This window comes from Prinia subflava, chromosome 28 (genome assembly GCF_021018805.1).
Source record: "Prinia subflava isolate CZ2003 ecotype Zambia chromosome 28, Cam_Psub_1.2, whole genome shotgun sequence".
Lineage (NCBI taxonomy): Eukaryota > Metazoa > Chordata > Aves > Passeriformes > Cisticolidae > Prinia > Prinia subflava.
This window is the reverse complement of record NC_086274.1, coordinates 1,818,943-1,836,364: the sequence shown is the minus strand read 5'-3', so window position 1 is coordinate 1,836,364 and position 17,422 is coordinate 1,818,943. Positions and strand designations below refer to the sequence as shown.

Genomic DNA, 17,422 nt, shown 5'->3' with positions numbered 1-17,422 from the left:
CACGTTTAATGAAGTAATTACAGTAAAATACTCTCAAAATTCAAGACCTAATTAAAGCAAAGAATAAAACCTCAATTGATCCATTATTTAGATTGGTGAGAAGTGAGCATAAAGAAGCAATGAAAAAGTTAGTGCATTATGAGAGAAAGAAGCATGCTTCCTTTTGGAGAATACTGATGGAAGGGAGACCTTGGGACAGTAACAGCCAGCAAGGGACGCACTTAAATTATTTACCAACAGTTCCTCTACAGAGAAGAATAGGCAAAAGCAAATGTATCAAAAGGATACTCTTCCCTGACAAACACAGGTGGTGCTGAATGTGTCTGATTCAGAAGCTGTCTAGTCTAATGTCCTCCTTTTGACAGACCAGCCCCAAACTGCACAGTAAAAAATGAACTCTCAACTCCCCAGTTAAGTTTTTGTGTCCCTGAGTGGGCATAGTTTGGCTGACAGTCTGCATTGCTGGCTGTGTCTGCCCCGATGAGTGCAGAGCACGATGGCACTTTTGGGTCCTGCTTTGCAGATTGCAGGGAGGTGTGAGCATGAGGGATTTATGGTGGCAGGAGCTTGGCTGTGCCCAAGAGCACTCAGCTCTTTGGATGGAGCACGCTGTCATAGTCATCACCATCATTCACCCTTTCTCCAGCAGGGGCTGGCCAGAAGGAGCTGAGCCACAGGGCAGATCTGACCCACCCAGACCATCCTACTTTGATGATTCTGAACAGGATCTTTCATTTCCAGTATTCTCTGTAAAACTGCTGGTGAAGCTTTAACCAAATTACTTTATCTGCCTTCCTTTAGTTCCTGTAAAAACCAGAATGACAAAAAAAATCACTTTACCTGAAGGTGGTTTTAAGCTATAAAAATAGGGATGTTGTTTGGTTTTATAAAGAGCAACTAAATTATAATAATAAAGATTTTTTTATTATTATTTTGGGTTTCCTGGGTGCCAAGACTGATTCAAAACTCATTCCATATTATCTTACTTACTCAGGGATCTCTGCTGTTCCTGGAAGCGCTAATGTTAAAGTCTGGGGTAACTGCCCTCCTGGGTCTAACATCCCTCCACCTGCCTTATTATTCCTATTGCATTTACACCTGAATGATGCTATAAGGGGCAGTAGCTGTGAGAATCCAACACCTCTGAAATTCGCCTTTCTGCACTACATGCTTAATTTCAGATGAACCCTTCCCAAACGACTGCCCTTTTTGTTTAGACTTAGCCTGGAAAACAGTGAGTGCAAGGCATCTAAAGGAGCAACCCCATCTCACCAAATGGAATCCAGGTCTTTTCTACTTGAATTTCTCTTTGGGGGGAGTAAAGTACAACTGCAAGAAAGTTACAGTCAGACGTGTATGTGTCATGTTGGAGTTTAATCAGTGAGTAAATCTCTACTGCCCTTCCTCTGCAGACCTTTGCCAAGGGACAAAGCAATTACAGCTCTGTGTGTAGATGGAGTCCCAAACTGCTGGAGATGGTTTCTGCCATCCATCAATACATGAAATAGAATGCCAGTTCCCTTTATGAAAGGCACAGTACTCAGGCTGTGTTTCCCTAATGCCACCTGGAGAGGCAGAGTGGCCCTGAGTTGCTCTCTGTAGCAGGTTATAGCAGAAATGCTACAATTTAATCCTGGGAATGCCAAATCACTAGCAACTGCTTGGAGCAAGAGTAAGAGAAATTCTGCTTCCTTCAGCCAGCTGTAGATGCTCCAGGTCAAGCAGTAGTTTCTCACACTTTTGCATAGCAAATATGCCTTTAGAAATGTGCATAAAAGGCAAATAAACACTGGCCCTAAATCTTTGTGAAAATGGACTGTTACGGTCTCAGCTGGGTTTGTATCTGAAAGCATACAGAATAAAGCAGGGTAATAAATGCTGACTACATGGCCACTTTAGTGTCTATTTCGACAGCTCTCAAAGTAGTATCCGAAATTTCCTCCAAAATCAAAATGTCCCATTTTCCCATTTTAAAAAAATAATAATAATTCTTGGGTTTGTGTCAGTTGGAAGCAACTTCTCTTTAGAATAAAACCTCTAATCATTTTTAATTAAATGCCTGAAATAGAAAAAAATTATTTGGTTTAGTTTGAAACAAAACTTTTGCTGATGTTCCAAAATCACTAGCAAACCGAAACATCAGCCTTGAGTGCACCGTTTAACTATATCAATGTAGCTAAGGACAAATGACATTCAACACCATGCCAGAAGCAGTGGTTAAACTCCATAATTGTTTCTTTTATTGTCCCCCTTTGCACAGATTTTTAAATCCCTTGTTCCACAATTAACTTTTCTTTTCTGCTAAAGGCTCTTGTCTCTCTTGACAGGCTCTCTGATTACAAAATGTCTGCTGCAAACGCAGGAATGGCAGCAGATCCAAGGACAGGAAATCTGTTTCTCCGGTCATTACCTGAGTAGATTGGAGTGTCTGTGAGCAGTAATGGGCAGGGGAAGAGGGTGTGTGGCCAGAGATCCTGCGAGCATCAAGAATCCCAATGACAGTCCTGCACTGTGGCATTTTCACCCCTTCCAATTCCTTCCCTCCTTCCTCTAAAATGTGTTTTCTGGGGAAGGAGGGGGCAGGTTCAACTGGCAGAGGGAGCAGTGTTTTCACCAGGAAATCTGATCTGCTCTTTCCTGTAGCTGATGGCAATTTTCCTTCTGCTCACTTCTGTCTCAGAGATAAGCCCCTTGCTTTGCTTGTCATTGTCAGTCATGAAATCAGCTGCCATTTCAGGGCACCTCTCAGAGTTTCCAAATGCCTTTGACGCATTTTGCCTGAACAGGGGACTGCTGAGAATAGCTACTAAATCTTTAAATCTGGTTTCACACTTAGTCGTCTTTGTGACTTTATGTTTGTTGTTAGCATAGCTGGTGTTCCAGGTCACTGAGAGCCTGGGATTATTACTCAAAGACCTGGTATTAATATGAGAGACTGGCAGTTTTATGGAGCCACTCCACCATGGCTGGGGTTCTAAACTAACTAATTCTCTGAAGACCTGCCCCAGAGTGCTCTCTGTCTGTCATAAGGGAGGGATGAGGAGGGGAAGCATGGCTTTCCCTAAGCCCTTCCAAAGGATCAGGGAGAAATGTAAAGTCAGAATATTACTGTACCACTATTTCTTTCTTGGTAGGAAACCAGCAACACTTCTCCTCAGGATGGGCCAAAGGTCCTTGTTTCCACTGAGTGCTACAAACTCACTGCCATGTTGCTAGTGTCTAAGAATTCTTGATTCTCATTTCTACACACTTTCCTTCCTCCTTGCAGCTTAATGAAACCATTCACTCAACTGACTTTTATCCCTCCTCCCCTTCATCTCCATCTGTCCACTCCAGGTGGCAGCTCATCTGGATGAGAATGTACCTTCAGTATCATGGCTCGTGCATCAGTGATAGTTCCTATGCACAGCTTCTGTTGGATGTGTTGCAGATTAATTATTCGGAATTCTGGAAAACACAGTTAAGGTGGTGAGGAAGAGAAATGTTTGGATTTAAACAACTACTTCACAACTCTAACAATATGTGACGCTCTAAAGAGAACTCCTTTTCTCCATGTTTGCGCATTCATTTAATGAAGTATCTCCCTAAACGATTTACAAGCTGAAAATTATGGTTGTGTATTAATGTGACAGACAATCTGCCAAACTGCAGCCACCTTCTGCAGCTTTCTCAGTTGTCATGGGCTCTGAAATTAGGACACTTAGCAGAATTTGGCATAAAACATAAGGGCTCAAATTGTCTGGGGGTAACCAGCCATTCCCATGGCGGGAACAGCAAATTAAATGTTTCCTGAGCCAGCAAATATTTGTGACACTTGTTTCCTGTGGACCAGTATTCTTCTACCACATCCTAAGAGCTCTTGGTTCCCTCTGTCTGGCTCATCCTCTGTTAGTTAAACATGCCTGTCTCTCAGCAGTCTCCAGACTCCTTTCTCATCTTTTCTATCTGTTACCTACAGCTGTGACCCCAAAGCAGTCCTCCTGAATGCTGTCTCATGCTCCAAGTATCCTGTAGAGTTCCTGCTGAACATGATTATAAAGCCCCACTTGAAACCTATACTGATTCTGCTGTTGAATGAAAGGCTAGGCTGCATGTCTTCTCTTGGTCTTGCCCTGGCAAAGAGAGTCTAGGAGTACCTGGCTTCCTTCCTTCCTCTAGATTGAATCCCTAGATGCTGTGTGGGGGGGAGCAGTATTTGTCATTCCTTTCTCTTTTGCTTCTTTCCATAGCTGCACTTGTTGATGTTGCTCATAGCCACAGTTTGATTTATTTTCTCAAAAGCCCAAACTTTGGTCCAGTTCTTGAAGATACCATTGAGGTCCTGCAGAACTCATTCTCTTCCTGTCTTTACCTCCTTGCACTTTGGCAGGGGAGAAGATTCAGAGCTAAACGATTCCCAAATTTCATCAGAAGTTACTGTCCTTCCAGAGCTTTTTTTGCTTTTCAGATATTGCTACCCCTGGCTTATTCACTGTTAGATTACAGTGGGCTTGACTTTTATATTTTTTTCAGTGGGCAGAAGTTGTTAAAGACCTGCCAGCAGATTTTCCTCTGGATGCTGTGTGCTAACCCATCATCTCCGCTGGCATCTTTGCTTAAGCAAGTTGGCTTTATTTTACCCTGCTTATTGAGTATCTTCCCTTTTCACCCCCTTGCATCTCTCCAATCCACTGCAACATCCCTTTTAATCTCTCCTGGTCTGTCTGAAATCTCGGTTTCTACAGTGCTATGCTATGTACTTCACTTGTGGTCACACCTAGTCGTCCACACATTTGCCATCTCTGCAGATCTAAAAGCCTCTCGTAGGTGTGAGAAAACAGCAAGCACAGCTGCATTTCCCCAGAATGCATCCCACTGCTCTCTCTGGAGCACTGTGCTGAGCTGCTCAGTCCATGGAAGAGCTGAGGCACTCCACACCTCCTGCTTCTGCAGGTTTGTCTGCAGCGTCTGCTGTCTCTAACTGCTGGCTGAGTGTGTAGGGAGGGGGCTGGCAAGAAAGGATTATATTCATTACAATATTAAATAAATCAGGTGGAATTAGCTCTGAGCAGAAAGCAGCAGCTGGCTTTCACAGTGTTGTGACAGGCTCCGCCAATTATGCTACACAAATAGAAACTGTCTGACTTGTGCTGCTCCTAGGCCATGACAGGCTTGGAAAGACTGGCAACTTCTTATGATCTTCTCCAGTAAATGTGTTCTCTGCCCCAGCCTATGAGAACCTCCAGCCTCCACTAAAGAGCACCCATTCCTCAACTCTGCCTCCATCAGAGCTGTGACAAGAGGGACCTCCAGAACCTCCAGACTCCTGTGTGCACCCTTATGGCCCACCAAGGGAGCAGGGAAGCACTTGGTTAGCTTTATTCTCACTGATGCAGTGGGATATTGATTTTAACTGGTAGCTGAGCTGTGCTATGGTGGTTTTTTAATGCTTCAACCAGCAAAATGAGGCCATGATACCCACACCATGGCGCTTGCCCTAATTACTCTGCAAGGTTAATTTGCTGAGGCTGTGCGGGTATGTGTGCCTGACAGATTGATTCCTTTGTATTATATTAGCTAAGGGAGGACACTGAGTTTCATATGTATATGGGGGAGGGAGAACAATTAGACGAAGGAGATCTGCTCTGGTAGCATAGGCAGGTCAAGGTTATGGTGAAATGAAATTATAGCTGAAATACAAAGAGTAAAATCATTGTGAAAAGACACCAAGATGGATCAGGATGAAAGCTCTTGAGGAGGAGATGGATCCTTTGAATTCAGATGATAATGGACTTGTAGAGGTGTTCAATCTTGACATGAGACCATGGGGAGGATGGTGTTATATATTTCTATGCGTATGCACAGAGGAAATTTTATTTTAATCTTGTTTGACAGAGTCTGGCTGTAACTGAAAGTTAAGAAGATTACAGTCCAGGGTCAAGAGCTGGAGTATGGAGCTCTGTACCATGGACACAGGTCTCTGCAGACAGCAAAATGATAGATAATGATTTACGTTTAAATCACAGAAGATCAGACTTGTCAAGAGGACTTCTTTTCCTTATTCCAAAAATGGTCATACTTCCAAACAGAAGAAGCCCCTGTTACAAGAATACTGTCTTGCTAAGAATAGTGCCTTCCTTTAACAGAGTGAGTTGGCCCCATTTGCTGTTGAAGAGGTGATCACCGTGCAGAGGTGTTACGGATATTATCTCAGCAGAGCAAGAAAGCAGGGAGGGAAATAAGTGGGAAAAGGCAAGGTGGTGGTTCCAAATGCACTCATAAAACTAGAGCCAGAAGATGAGGATAACTGGAGAAGAACATGACACAGTGGTAAATATTTCCTAGAAGTAACCAGGTGACCGTATTCACCTCCCAGTAATGTCCTCATTTATTGTCAGAAGAGCAAGTACCTGCTAATCCACAAGCTGTCAGTCCAGGAAACTCCAATGACACTGGAGAGCAATGCCCTAGGTCTGAGTGTACCTCTAGATACATATGTTTTGTTCTGGTCAGAATGCTCACTGTAAGAGTAAATGGAGTAAGGCAGAGTTCCACTCTTGGGTAATTACATTCTGCCCCTGTAACTTCTCCATCCACTGTAGTATAGAACAGATTTTTTTTTTCCTTTCCTGGAGCCAAGAGGAGACAGAACAAGAGGTCTATTGGTGAGAGGTTTATCTTGGATTTAGTCCCATTTGATATTTTATGCGATGTCAAATTTCAAAACAGGCTCAGGATTGCATGAAACTGATTGATAAGGCTGCACACCCAGAGAACTGCCCTAGCTGTGGCAATGATATTTCACCCATACCACTTCAATCAGAAGGTGGAAAGAAAAGGAAAAGCATCTTTTGCCTTGCATTAATCTAGAGGCAGTTTGTGGAACGGATCTGAGTGAGGTGAGTGGGAGGATGAAAACTTCCCTGGCACATTTTGTGATTTAAAAATAATAATAAAAAGAAACCCCTTGTGTTCTTAAAATGCTATTAAAAGAAATGTACTTACTGCAGAAGAACAGCATGAAAGCAGAGAGTAAGGGCTTCAGCAAGGGGAATCTGGAAAAAAAATGTATTTGCGGCCAGCTTTAGGGAGTGGAGCTGAGAGCTGAAGGAAACAAATGGCTTTGCAGTATCTGAAATAAATAAAGCCAGCCCAGTATAAATATATTTGGAGCAGCCAGTTACCTTATGCTGAGTGTTAGGGAGGCTGGGAAGGAAAAAGTGTCCCCTTGCAGATCAAGTGGCAGAAAGAAGCAGGTTTTAGTTGTCATGCAGAAGCTCGTGTGCTGTTTGAAAGAGGCAGACTCCTCAGGAAGTGTTGAAGAACCACTGGTTTACAAACATGTGTAACCCAATGCCCTCCTCTTTGCTCAGCTGGGGGCAGGGGAAATAATTTGGAGAACCTAAAAGCAAACCTAAAAGCAAACCTAAAAGCAAAGGGGCACTGTAAAACCAATGTGGTGGTTTTTGCACAGGAAAAGAAAGAGAGGGAGTTTGATGCCTTGTGCTCTCAATAATGACAGCAAATTTTAGAGATAAGCAGGGGAAAAATGAAACAGACACTAACACCTGGGAGTGTTAGTGCAGGGAAATAAGAGTAGGAAGAGAAAAAAAATCTGAAATGCTGAAGATGAAATATGCTTTATGTTTGTGGAAAGGTGGGAACTGTGACAAACTCAGACCTGGAGTTTATGTTTTATTATATATTTTCCTCTTGACCCCTGGAGAATACACAAATAAAATCAATTAATGGGCCTTGAAGAAGAATTACTTTAAACTGTTCAATTAAACACTGCAATGCAGAGAACAGAAAGGAGAGGGGGGAAAAAAACAATAAATACATCTGAAAAAATGGACTTGTCTGAGGCGCCTGGGCCCCGACATGCACCATTACTGACGGATCGAATCACACTTCCATTAACACCATAATCTTATAGACTCCACAGGCCGTAAAAAAGGGATTTACTTTAATCAGGTTTGGTTAGGGCTGAATTTGAAAAGCGCTACAAGTGAAATAAAACACGACCTCGTCCCCCCTTTGATTTTCTTTCTTCTCACTCTGGCTCTCTAATTTACAATTTGCCAGCCACCAGCGGTTCATTTCTAATGGCCGCGATCCACTGGTGTATGTCGCACTCTCTCCCTTTCTGTGGCGGAAATGATTAGGGAGAACATAGACCTTTCATTTCCATCCCCACCTCCTGCTTCCCTGGACAAGCACCCAGGATGCAGCACTGCTTTCCACATGGGCTGTAGCCCTCCACGTTTGTGTGTTCCACATGCTTTCCCTGGCTGTTCTGGGGCTGATATTTGGTTGCTTGGTCTGTGGCTGGGATGAGATTGTGGAGGAGGGGGAGGCATGCGCTAGAGATCAGCAGTCTGCCCATTGGCTTATGAGTATCGACCCCTGAGGAGAGCAGGAGTGTCAGAGTAATGGTTTCTATTTCTCTTTCCACCTCCTTTTTCTTTGCCTCTTCTCTATCCTTCAGCCTGTTAAGTTTATCATGTGGGGCCAACTAAGTATTGTGATTTATGTTTCTTTTCTAATTCATCCCCAGAAAGGGCAAATCCAACACTATGCAAAGGCTAAGCTATCAAGTGTGTTTGCTTTCGCTGCCTCGACTGTCTCACTATCACTAGTGGTAAAAAATACTATGTTTTTACTGTTTAGAGAGGTGCCTTATTGGGTGTCATGGTTCAATGTCAGCTGGCAACTCAGCCCCATGCAGCCACTTGCTCACCAGGACTTTGGTTGCCAGAGGCAGGTTAATTCCATTGTTAGTCAGCCTGTTGTCTTCTGCCAGATTCTGTTGTGCTTTCCTAGAAGTCACATCGTTGACCCATGGTAATGTTGCCACTCAGGTGGCAGCGATGGGCAACTGAAGATCACAAGGTCACTTTGGGCTTGCACCTAGAGGAACAAAAATAAAAGGAAGCAAGGAACAGTCAGCTGGAATAGCTGCTGCTGCCCCTGGCAGTGTGCACTGACCTGTGACAGGGTCTCTCCCGTGTTATGGTGTCATGGGCCAGCTTGGTGGGAAATAGATTAGGTGAGTCCTGGGCACAATAAAATTAACTCATAGCACCTGTGGAGACTCTGCTGGGTCAGCTGTGGCATAAGAATTGCTTTATGATAGCTGGATGCTGACAGGTGCATTTTGATTCCCAGCCTGTGGAAAATCATCAGGTTGTTTCACAGAGTTGTAGCTTCCTGAAATTTGCCCTCACTTACTTCACATTCCTTCTTTCTTCTCCGACACACATCCACTACGTGACTGAATATGTAAAATCCTTGTGCTTAGCTGGAAAACACTACCTGCTTCTTCCACACAGTTCTGCAAAGCTCTACAGCTAGACTGGACTTATTCCTCAAGGTTTTAATGATAAAGATTTAAGACCAAAATAAAAGCAGTAGGCAGGAGAACAGTTTAAGCATTGCATGGGGGATCTGATTGCATAGCCACTCTTGACTGCCTGAGCACTGGAAAATGGAGGAAACATTATTCCTTAGTCCAGCTGGGAAAACCTGGTACTGGAGAGCTGTAATGAAGGGATGAAATACCACCCTCCTAGGTCAGTAGTGCTTGAGCACTCCTAAGGCATGGGTGAAGGAATATGCTCTGTAAGAAAGGAAACTCATCAGAAGGCTTCATAAAATTAGGTTCAAGGTGCAAAATCTACAGAGTCCTCCTAAAAGCAGGGAAAATGTTTTGAGTTTGTTCAAGTTGTTCAGTACAACCAGACACACAGAATGACAGATGAAAGTGAGAAATACAGAGGAAAATGAAAAAGCGAAGGAAAATGAAAAAGTGAAGGGAAATGCAGGGAAGGGGAGAGTGACATGGAGGAAGGGAATACTGGCAAAGAATAATTTCAGTTTAGAAGGAGATGTAAAATGGGAAAGAGACTGCTATATGGACATTATGGTTGTTCATGTGTGTGCTTGTAAGGTTTGAGAGAGATAAAAATGGGGAAGAAACTAAAGGGAGGAAAGCAAAAAAAAAAAAAAAAAAAGAAGTCTGAATGAGAGTTTGGTCATGGGAAGGCAAGGCTAATGTTAGCAACTGATAATAAAGGCAGGCAAAGGGGGAAAAAAGCATACGATTCACTTAAAAAACCCTCCAAGTTTAAAAGCTCCCCAGAGGCTTTGTAATAGAAAAGGGCTTTTAAGTGCTATTTTTTCCCCCTGTTTTTCCTCTGGGGATGTCTCGGAGGGATGATTTATTGTCTCACGTACCTAAAGTGACAAGGCCAATTCCTGCGGGCGTGCTTCCCGCGGTGTGGCAGGAGGCTCCTGCCGCCGATGGCTCCGCGACCGGGCAGCGCGGAGAGCCGGGGCAGGACAGCTCCGCCGGGGCAGGACAGCTCCTCCGGGGCAGGACAGCTCCGCCGGGGCAGGACAGCTCCGCCGGGGCAGGACAGCTCCGCCGGGGCAGGACAGCTCCGCCGGGGCAGGACAGCTCCGCCGGGGCAGGACAGCTCCGCCGGGGCAGGACAGCTCCGCCGGGGCAGGGAGCGGCATCCCCGGACAGTCCCGGCACGGGCCGAGGAGGGGCGGGGAGTGGGTGTAATGATGCGGAGAGAAGGTGGTGAGGAGCTCAGCCCGATTCCCGCACACCAGAGAAGTGGGGTTTGGGTGACCTTTGAAGACACAGATCATTCTCCATTCCCTTCCATGCTGCCTTCTGCTACAGCAGCTGGCCCATAGCTCTGCCACAGCCTTGGCTTCTGCTGAGTTGTCTGCGGGCCAGTTTGGGTTGTTTCTTATCACTTGTGACTCATGAGATTTTGCCTTCTTCTCTGGGTGTTTCTGTGGAAACTTGCCACTGAGGCATGACTGCAACCCTGTTCTCTTCATGCCACTACAGCTGCTGCAAGCAATAAGATTCACCTTCTCAAGGAGAGTTTAAAAAACCTCAGGCTAAGATTTTTGGGTTTTTTTCCCTTAATATTGAGCCTGTGTTTACTTTTGCTCTATTACACTTATATTTATACCCCTTAATGCAATTCCTCTACTTCCTTTGTATTTACACACTTGTAGACAGTTAATCTTAGCCCTTGCCAAGCAATACATATTTAATTATTTTAATCTCTTCTCATATGTGCTTTCAGACCCTTAATCATTTTTTTCCTGCTGCTCTTCTCTGAATTCCCTGTTCTCATCAACATCTTCTGTAAATGTCTGTTGCCTAGAATTGAGGGCAACATTACAGGTGCTGTCCTGCCAGATGAGTACAGAGGGCCAGTACCCCCTCATTTTCTCTGCAGATGAACCACAGCATTATGTTAACTTTTTTTTTTTTTTTCCTGCTGGTGCTTCTATATGACATTGCAGATCTGTAACTTAATTTGCTGTCCACTGTATCCCACAGCCGTTATTTGATCATTACCAATTTTCAAATATACTTCTCTTTTAACATCCTGGTTTCCATTTATTTTCCCTTGTATGTATGAACCTGGATTATTATAAGCTGATTCTCATTTTCTCTGCTGGTCCCTACTCATAACATTTTAGCTTATGTTTTATTTGTCTTTCTACAGCAGTGGGTAATGGAAGAAGCTATTCATTTTTCTGTAGCCTTTTATTCAGTTTTTGATCCTCTGCTCCCCACAATGCCTTGTGCTCGTTTGCTCACTCCTTCCCTGGAACTGTGCCCCTTGCTCACAAATGGTCAGCAGCCAGGCAGCTGTGCCTTGTCTCTGTTAGGGGCCAGGGAGATTCTCCTTGACCTGAAAAGCAGCAGCAGCAGCTCCCTGTGCTGGGCTCGGCTGTGCAAGCGCCAAGTGCTCCAGCCAGCTTTGCATGTCCTAACCACCGTGTGATGCTTCCTCTCATAATCAGTCCGAGCATCACTGCTTCTCCCAATTGCCCCCTGCACTTAATTGACCAATAGAGCTAGACATATGGAGGATCGAATCACAAACCCAAATCAGCAGTTGTCAGAGGAGATTAATTCAAACAGGAAGCTACAAAACACTTGGGCTTTTTTTTCTTTTCTTTTTTCTTTTTTTTTTTTTTATTAATTTTTCCCTTCAAGCTCCAATAGAAGAAATTATTATTAATATCCCCTGCAGTATACACAGGCAGATGGCAGTGACCCCAGTGCACTCTCTCTACCCAACTTTCCATGTGATTTTTGTAGCATTTAAGTGACACTGGGAAATTACTGAGGGAGCCAGAGAAGAAGCTCCATTCACGCTGCCTAATTCAGAGCATCGCAGTTAGCCTGTGCCAAAAGGAGAGGCTGTCTTAATTCACTGTAGAGTCAATGCAGAGAGACAGTTGCTCTCTGGAGGTACTGCTCACTGCTGGCTCCGAAGAGGTGAACATCCTAAGTCAGGTGCACACATCTTCCCTCTTTCAGCCACGTTGTCCTCTATTGTGCTCAGGAGTCCTCGGCTCTGAAACACATCCAGCCAAGAGTTGTGGTTGTGTCCTGCCAGTCACAGCCATGCTGAGATCAAGATTCCTTTATCTTATCCACTGTGTGCTCCTGCACCAAGTGGTGACTTTTCCCAACCCTTTGTTCTAAACAGACAGCAGCGAGGCAGCACAGCCTAAGGGGGTTTGCCCCACGGGTGCAGAAGGTGGGCAGTTAGGGAGACTGAAGATGTGCTTGGCAGAGCAAGGCAACCTACTTTACAAAGTGCTCAACAGGGATTTTGAAGAGGACCCTCATCTTTTATGTGTCAGTCATAAAAGCAGAGCAGAGCAAAGCAACTCTCTCCACTTTTGCCCCTTGACAGCCTTCAGCTGTGGAAGGGAGCTCACAGCTGATTGCCCCCACTAGGGCTGGAGGAGGAGTCCTCAGGTGGGTTAGGTTAGCCTGTGCCAAAAGCTCAGCCTGTCTTAATTCACTGTACAGCCAACGCAGAGAGGCAGCGCCTGGGTGTTGATACTCTGATGAGATCCCCCTGTGCTTAGGAGGAGGTGACAGGTGGAGGCACCCAGGGAAAAACAAAGGAATAGAAGGAACAGGTGTGTTCCAAGTGTAGCTATATAAAGCCATGGCCTGTTTTTCTTTCTCTTTTTTGCCTGTGCCTGCTCTGTGCCTGTGCTGCATCCCATGAGACCTGCATTCAACCACCAAACCTTAGCTGACAATTGGTAAAGGAAAGTAAGGGGCTTTGCATGGATTTTCCACAAGATGAAGAAGACATAGTGACAGAAGTCCTTGCAGAAGCCCAAGAGGGGAACAGAGCAGCTTTCAGGTGAGCAGCAGAGTGCTCTTGCAGGTCTGGGGCTGGCTTGATGGTCAGAGCGCAAAGATTAGGGTTAAACCATGAGTTTTCAACCTCTCAGAAGAAAGAGGAGCTCCCCAGGCACTACTTGGGGCCTCGGGTCTGCCCTGTGAGAGCCAAGCAGAGAATCCACAGGATGGAAGAGTCTTGACTGTGATGTGTCCCAATAGAGGGGAATATGTGCCATGGTTTCTGTGAGGTTACAGCTTGGAGGAAACCATTTGGCTGGATCTCTCGCTCTGCTGGCTTCTTGATTAACTGCAATCAGCAAGGGGGAAGAGGACTTTGTACTGAAACCCTCTGCTCGATACCTAGCAGCGATTTTTGCTTTTTTTCCTTTCTTCTCCCTCTCAAAAAATTAAAAAGTGTGAGGATGCATGAAGATTGGAACAGAAATCATTGACAATCTTATCATACCACCGTATAAATCAATAATATGCACTTGACTGGAATAATACTGATTGCTGCATCCCATGAAAGTTGTAGTAGGTTGAGGTGGGATTTGAAACTTTGAGACCAGCCTTTTTGAGAAGATGGCCAGATAAGCTATGGGCTGCTTCAGTGAGCACTACGTGAAATACCTGTGCTATGGAGGGGGTCAGGCAAGAGCATTCAGCAGTGGGCTGAGCGTGTCAAAGTCTCCAACTGCAGCACAGGAGTTGAAGGAAGGACTTCCAACAGGACAATTCCAGCCTGGTGCTGCTGTATTGGAAGCACACATGAAAGGTAAGAGAAATTGTGACTGGTGTAGAACGGTAGTGGATGAACAACTACATGTATGGGGGGTTATTAATTGTCTTAGTTTGGCTTAAGGAAAAAAGGGTTGGAAATTGAAACCTGAACATGTGTGTTTACATTGTTGGAGAAAGAGCCTTTGGGTGGAGTTTTCTTGCTCAGAAATGTTATTTTTGCTTGGGTGCCGTGCAGAGGATGGAAACTCTGAGGATCAGGTGGTAGCTTATAATGTGTTCTGGTGGTAACTAATTTTCCCTTGTGGAAGATGTGGGCTGAGGTCTTCCTACATGACTTCTCTGAGCTACCAAATGAAAAATGCCCTTTGCACAGTTGAAAGAAGTGTAATCTGGCCTCTGCTTGTTAAGATCAGCCCTCTGCTGCCCTTGCCACTCCCTTCAGAAGTATCTGGCATTCCTAAGGGAACTTGGATGGGATTCTTCAAGTAATTCTGAGGGTCAGAAAAGCCTTACCTTTTGCAGGATTTGCTGTCTTGTGCACACACAGGCATCAGAGGAACTCAGGCATGGAGCAGATGCTGCTGGGTTAAATGTTCTGTCCATTTTTTCCCTGGCAAGTCAGTAGTTGCCTGAAATGGAGAAATACATATGCACAATCCTAACTGGGGCAGCAGCAGCTGGTGCCATGAGAGATCTCTCAGGAGGTTGTCAAGTGAGTAGGATTAGGTATGGCCCATGAATTTGAGAATAAACACAGCTCTGTTGTGCAGGATAAAAGGAGATGGTGATCAATATATCTTAGAGCTTCAGGGCTTAAGGCAAGCAGTATCTGACAGGATTAGGAAGAAACTTTTTAAACATGGACTAGTCATCCTATAATTGCCTGCCTGGGATGCTCACACATCCTTTTCTGATACCCTAGTGAACCCAGCCACCTGAGAGAATCAGCTGCTGTGGCAAAACTTGTGTGAAGAAAGTACTTGTGTTCTGCAGTTTCTGTGTACCATAGTTGTTACAGAGAGGGGAAGCAGTGAAGCTTGAGTTCCTGGGGGCAGGGAGGCAATGGGTGCTTCACCAGGAATCTCTTCTAAAGAGGGTGGAAGGAAGCAGCTGAAAATTGGGAGATGTGGTGGCACTGTGGCTGGGGCCAGCCCTTGATGGAGAAATGGATGGATGCAGATGTAGAGATTGTGGGTGGGTGAAGGAACTTGCCAGCTGCTTCCCAGAGTTGCACAGGTGTGTGAGGGGCTCATTGTGTGATGTGCTGTCATCACTGACTCAGTGGCAGATGTTGTGGGATGCGACTGTTGTAACCATAAGAGAGAGGACAAGTCTAGAGCTGAGGGCTTTGGAGTTGAACTTTGCTGTAAGCATGGTAGTGCCTTCAGGTATGTGCAGAAGGTAAATGTGGGCTTCATGAGTCTTCTCTTTTTCTCCATGATATAATTCCTAAACTCGGTATTTACTACTTCTTCTACCCTGACCTCCCTGTTTTAATGTCTAAAGGGCACCTGTTCTATGAAATGTATATATGCCAGGGACTTGGGGTAACTATGAAGGTAATTTACACTTCTTATCCCATGTGAGGGCTGTGAATCTTGCCTCTCTTTCCACAGGATGTAGCTCATGACCTGGGTAGGGTTTTGAAGCTCCTGTGCACTGAAGTCCTTTCCTGTGGTGGTTTTATGCAAGGAGGAATATTCTGTCTGTCTCTGGCAATGGAATTAATAATGCACAGCTGCATACTGTATAAATGATACTGCACTTGTGTGACCTGTTTCATGTGCTGCTTTACTCTTTCTGACAATCAAGGCACCCACCTTGTGTTCCTGAGGGGGGGGAACAAAAAACAAAACCAACTCAAAGCCTCATAAGTACCAGGATTATCATGAGAGAAAGGCAGAGTCAGTTCTGCTATAACTTTGTCTCTCAGGATTCAGAGAAAGTCCTTGGTAGGAATGGGGACTCAGTAGAGGCTATGTATTTTTGACTGCTGAAGTCAAGACACAGAAGGAATGGAGTGGATCTGTGTAAATACGCTGAGTTAAAACAGAGCAGAAAGTGAAGAGGGCTGTTTAAGCTGAAGAACAGTCATGGCACAAGAAGAGCAGGGGATGAAGTAGCTTACAACTCAGTTGGTTTGAGTGGTGGACTTTTCAAGAAGCATGTCTGCTAAAACTGTTCAGGGTAAATGCTCTGAGTAGTTCTTAAAATGAATATTCAATTGTAAGATAAAGGACTTAGGTTACTGATGGTTACAGCCTAGCCTTGTTTGACTTCAGTCCCCTCTAACACAGGACTAGACCTGCGAGAGACTATGTTGTTAGTATCTCTCACCTCTGGAATAACTAGGGTCTAATAAGAATATGGGTGAAATATTCTTGCAGCTATTTTGGGCTTTCTCAGGTCTCTGACAATCAGCACTGTTGCACTTTAGAGCCTGCCTGAATGTACTCCTTCATTTGAATTCCTCTACTTAAGTATCAGCATTTCCATTTCACAGATAAAGAAATTGAGACACAAAGGTAAAATGACTTGCTAAATGTGCTCACAGAAGAATTGGGAGTAGCACCCTGTGAATGCTCTGTGCTGGCTTCATCTGCTGGGTTATACTTCCACCCCTGTGCAGAAGGTCTGGCTAGCAAACCCCTCTGCTGAAACCTGCTGGGCTGAAGGCTTTCTGACAATTCTCTGAGACATAAGCGTGTTGCTTTATGGAAGTTTTTAAGGCTATGGAATCTGTTATTTTTGCTTTTTATGTCTTAAAACGCTGACAATAAAGGAAACGTAGCAACTATTCTTCGTGACTTTAATCCCAGTATGTGCACATTGCACTTAGCACAATAACATCTGGAAGCAGGTTTTTCTGCTCTTTCTGATGTTGAAAGACCCGATGATGGCTGGACTAAAGGTTAATCACACAGTCGTGCAATCTGGCAGATTGGGGAATAGGAGAAAGCAAACCCAGCCTGCTCTTCTCTGCCTAGCTAATAGTCACAGGTCCTTCTGGTGCCACTTTCTGACTCTAAACTGACCAGCTGCTGCTGTTCCCTCTAGGTGAACTTTGAGACCATGGAGGCTGCACCTAAATGCAGATTAGTGTGCACCTGTTTGCATAAATAGAGCAAGCAAGGCTTAGGGTGTCATCTGCAGCAGTTGTGCTGGTTACAGGAAGGACCAGTTGCGGTCTTTGTGCAGGCTGCTTTATATTCTCGCCCCGCCCATTGCAGCTCTAGGTCCTGTCAGCTGTCAGACACCGGGGCCTTTAAGAAAAAGGGGTTTCTGGAAATAAGCATCTGAGTATAGGAGATGGGGGCACTTGGGTTTGACCTGACTGAGGGAGAAATTGTAGTGGGAGGACAGCTCTTTATTAAACCTCAGAGTTCAGCCAGAAGAAAGCCCTCAGAATTGTCTGTGCCAAGTAAAACTTCCTGCACAGCATTCACACCTTCTCAGCCACTGAAGCTGCCCAGCCATGAGACGTAGAGCTGTAGGAAAAAGGTTTTCATT

The 17,422-nt window shown here is 44.8% G+C and overlaps 1 protein-coding gene across 2 annotated transcripts in view; it reads left to right on the top strand.

Moving 5' to 3' along the window:
• The window catches only part of LSAMP (limbic system associated membrane protein), a 995,705-nt gene that overhangs the window by 259,693 nt on the left and 718,590 nt on the right, over nt 1-17,422 (top strand). Inside the window, exon 1 of one of the 2 annotated variants that reach the window (XM_063419938.1) lies at nt 15,270-15,300. The exons of the other annotated variant lie outside the window; for it this stretch is intronic. Within the exon in view, the coding sequence (XP_063276008.1) occupies nt 15,285-15,300 (16 nt within the window). The 5' untranslated portion in view covers nt 15,270-15,284. Of the gene's footprint in view, nt 1-15,269; nt 15,301-17,422 lie in introns of those variants that run through there. 2 annotated transcript variants of the gene reach the window in all.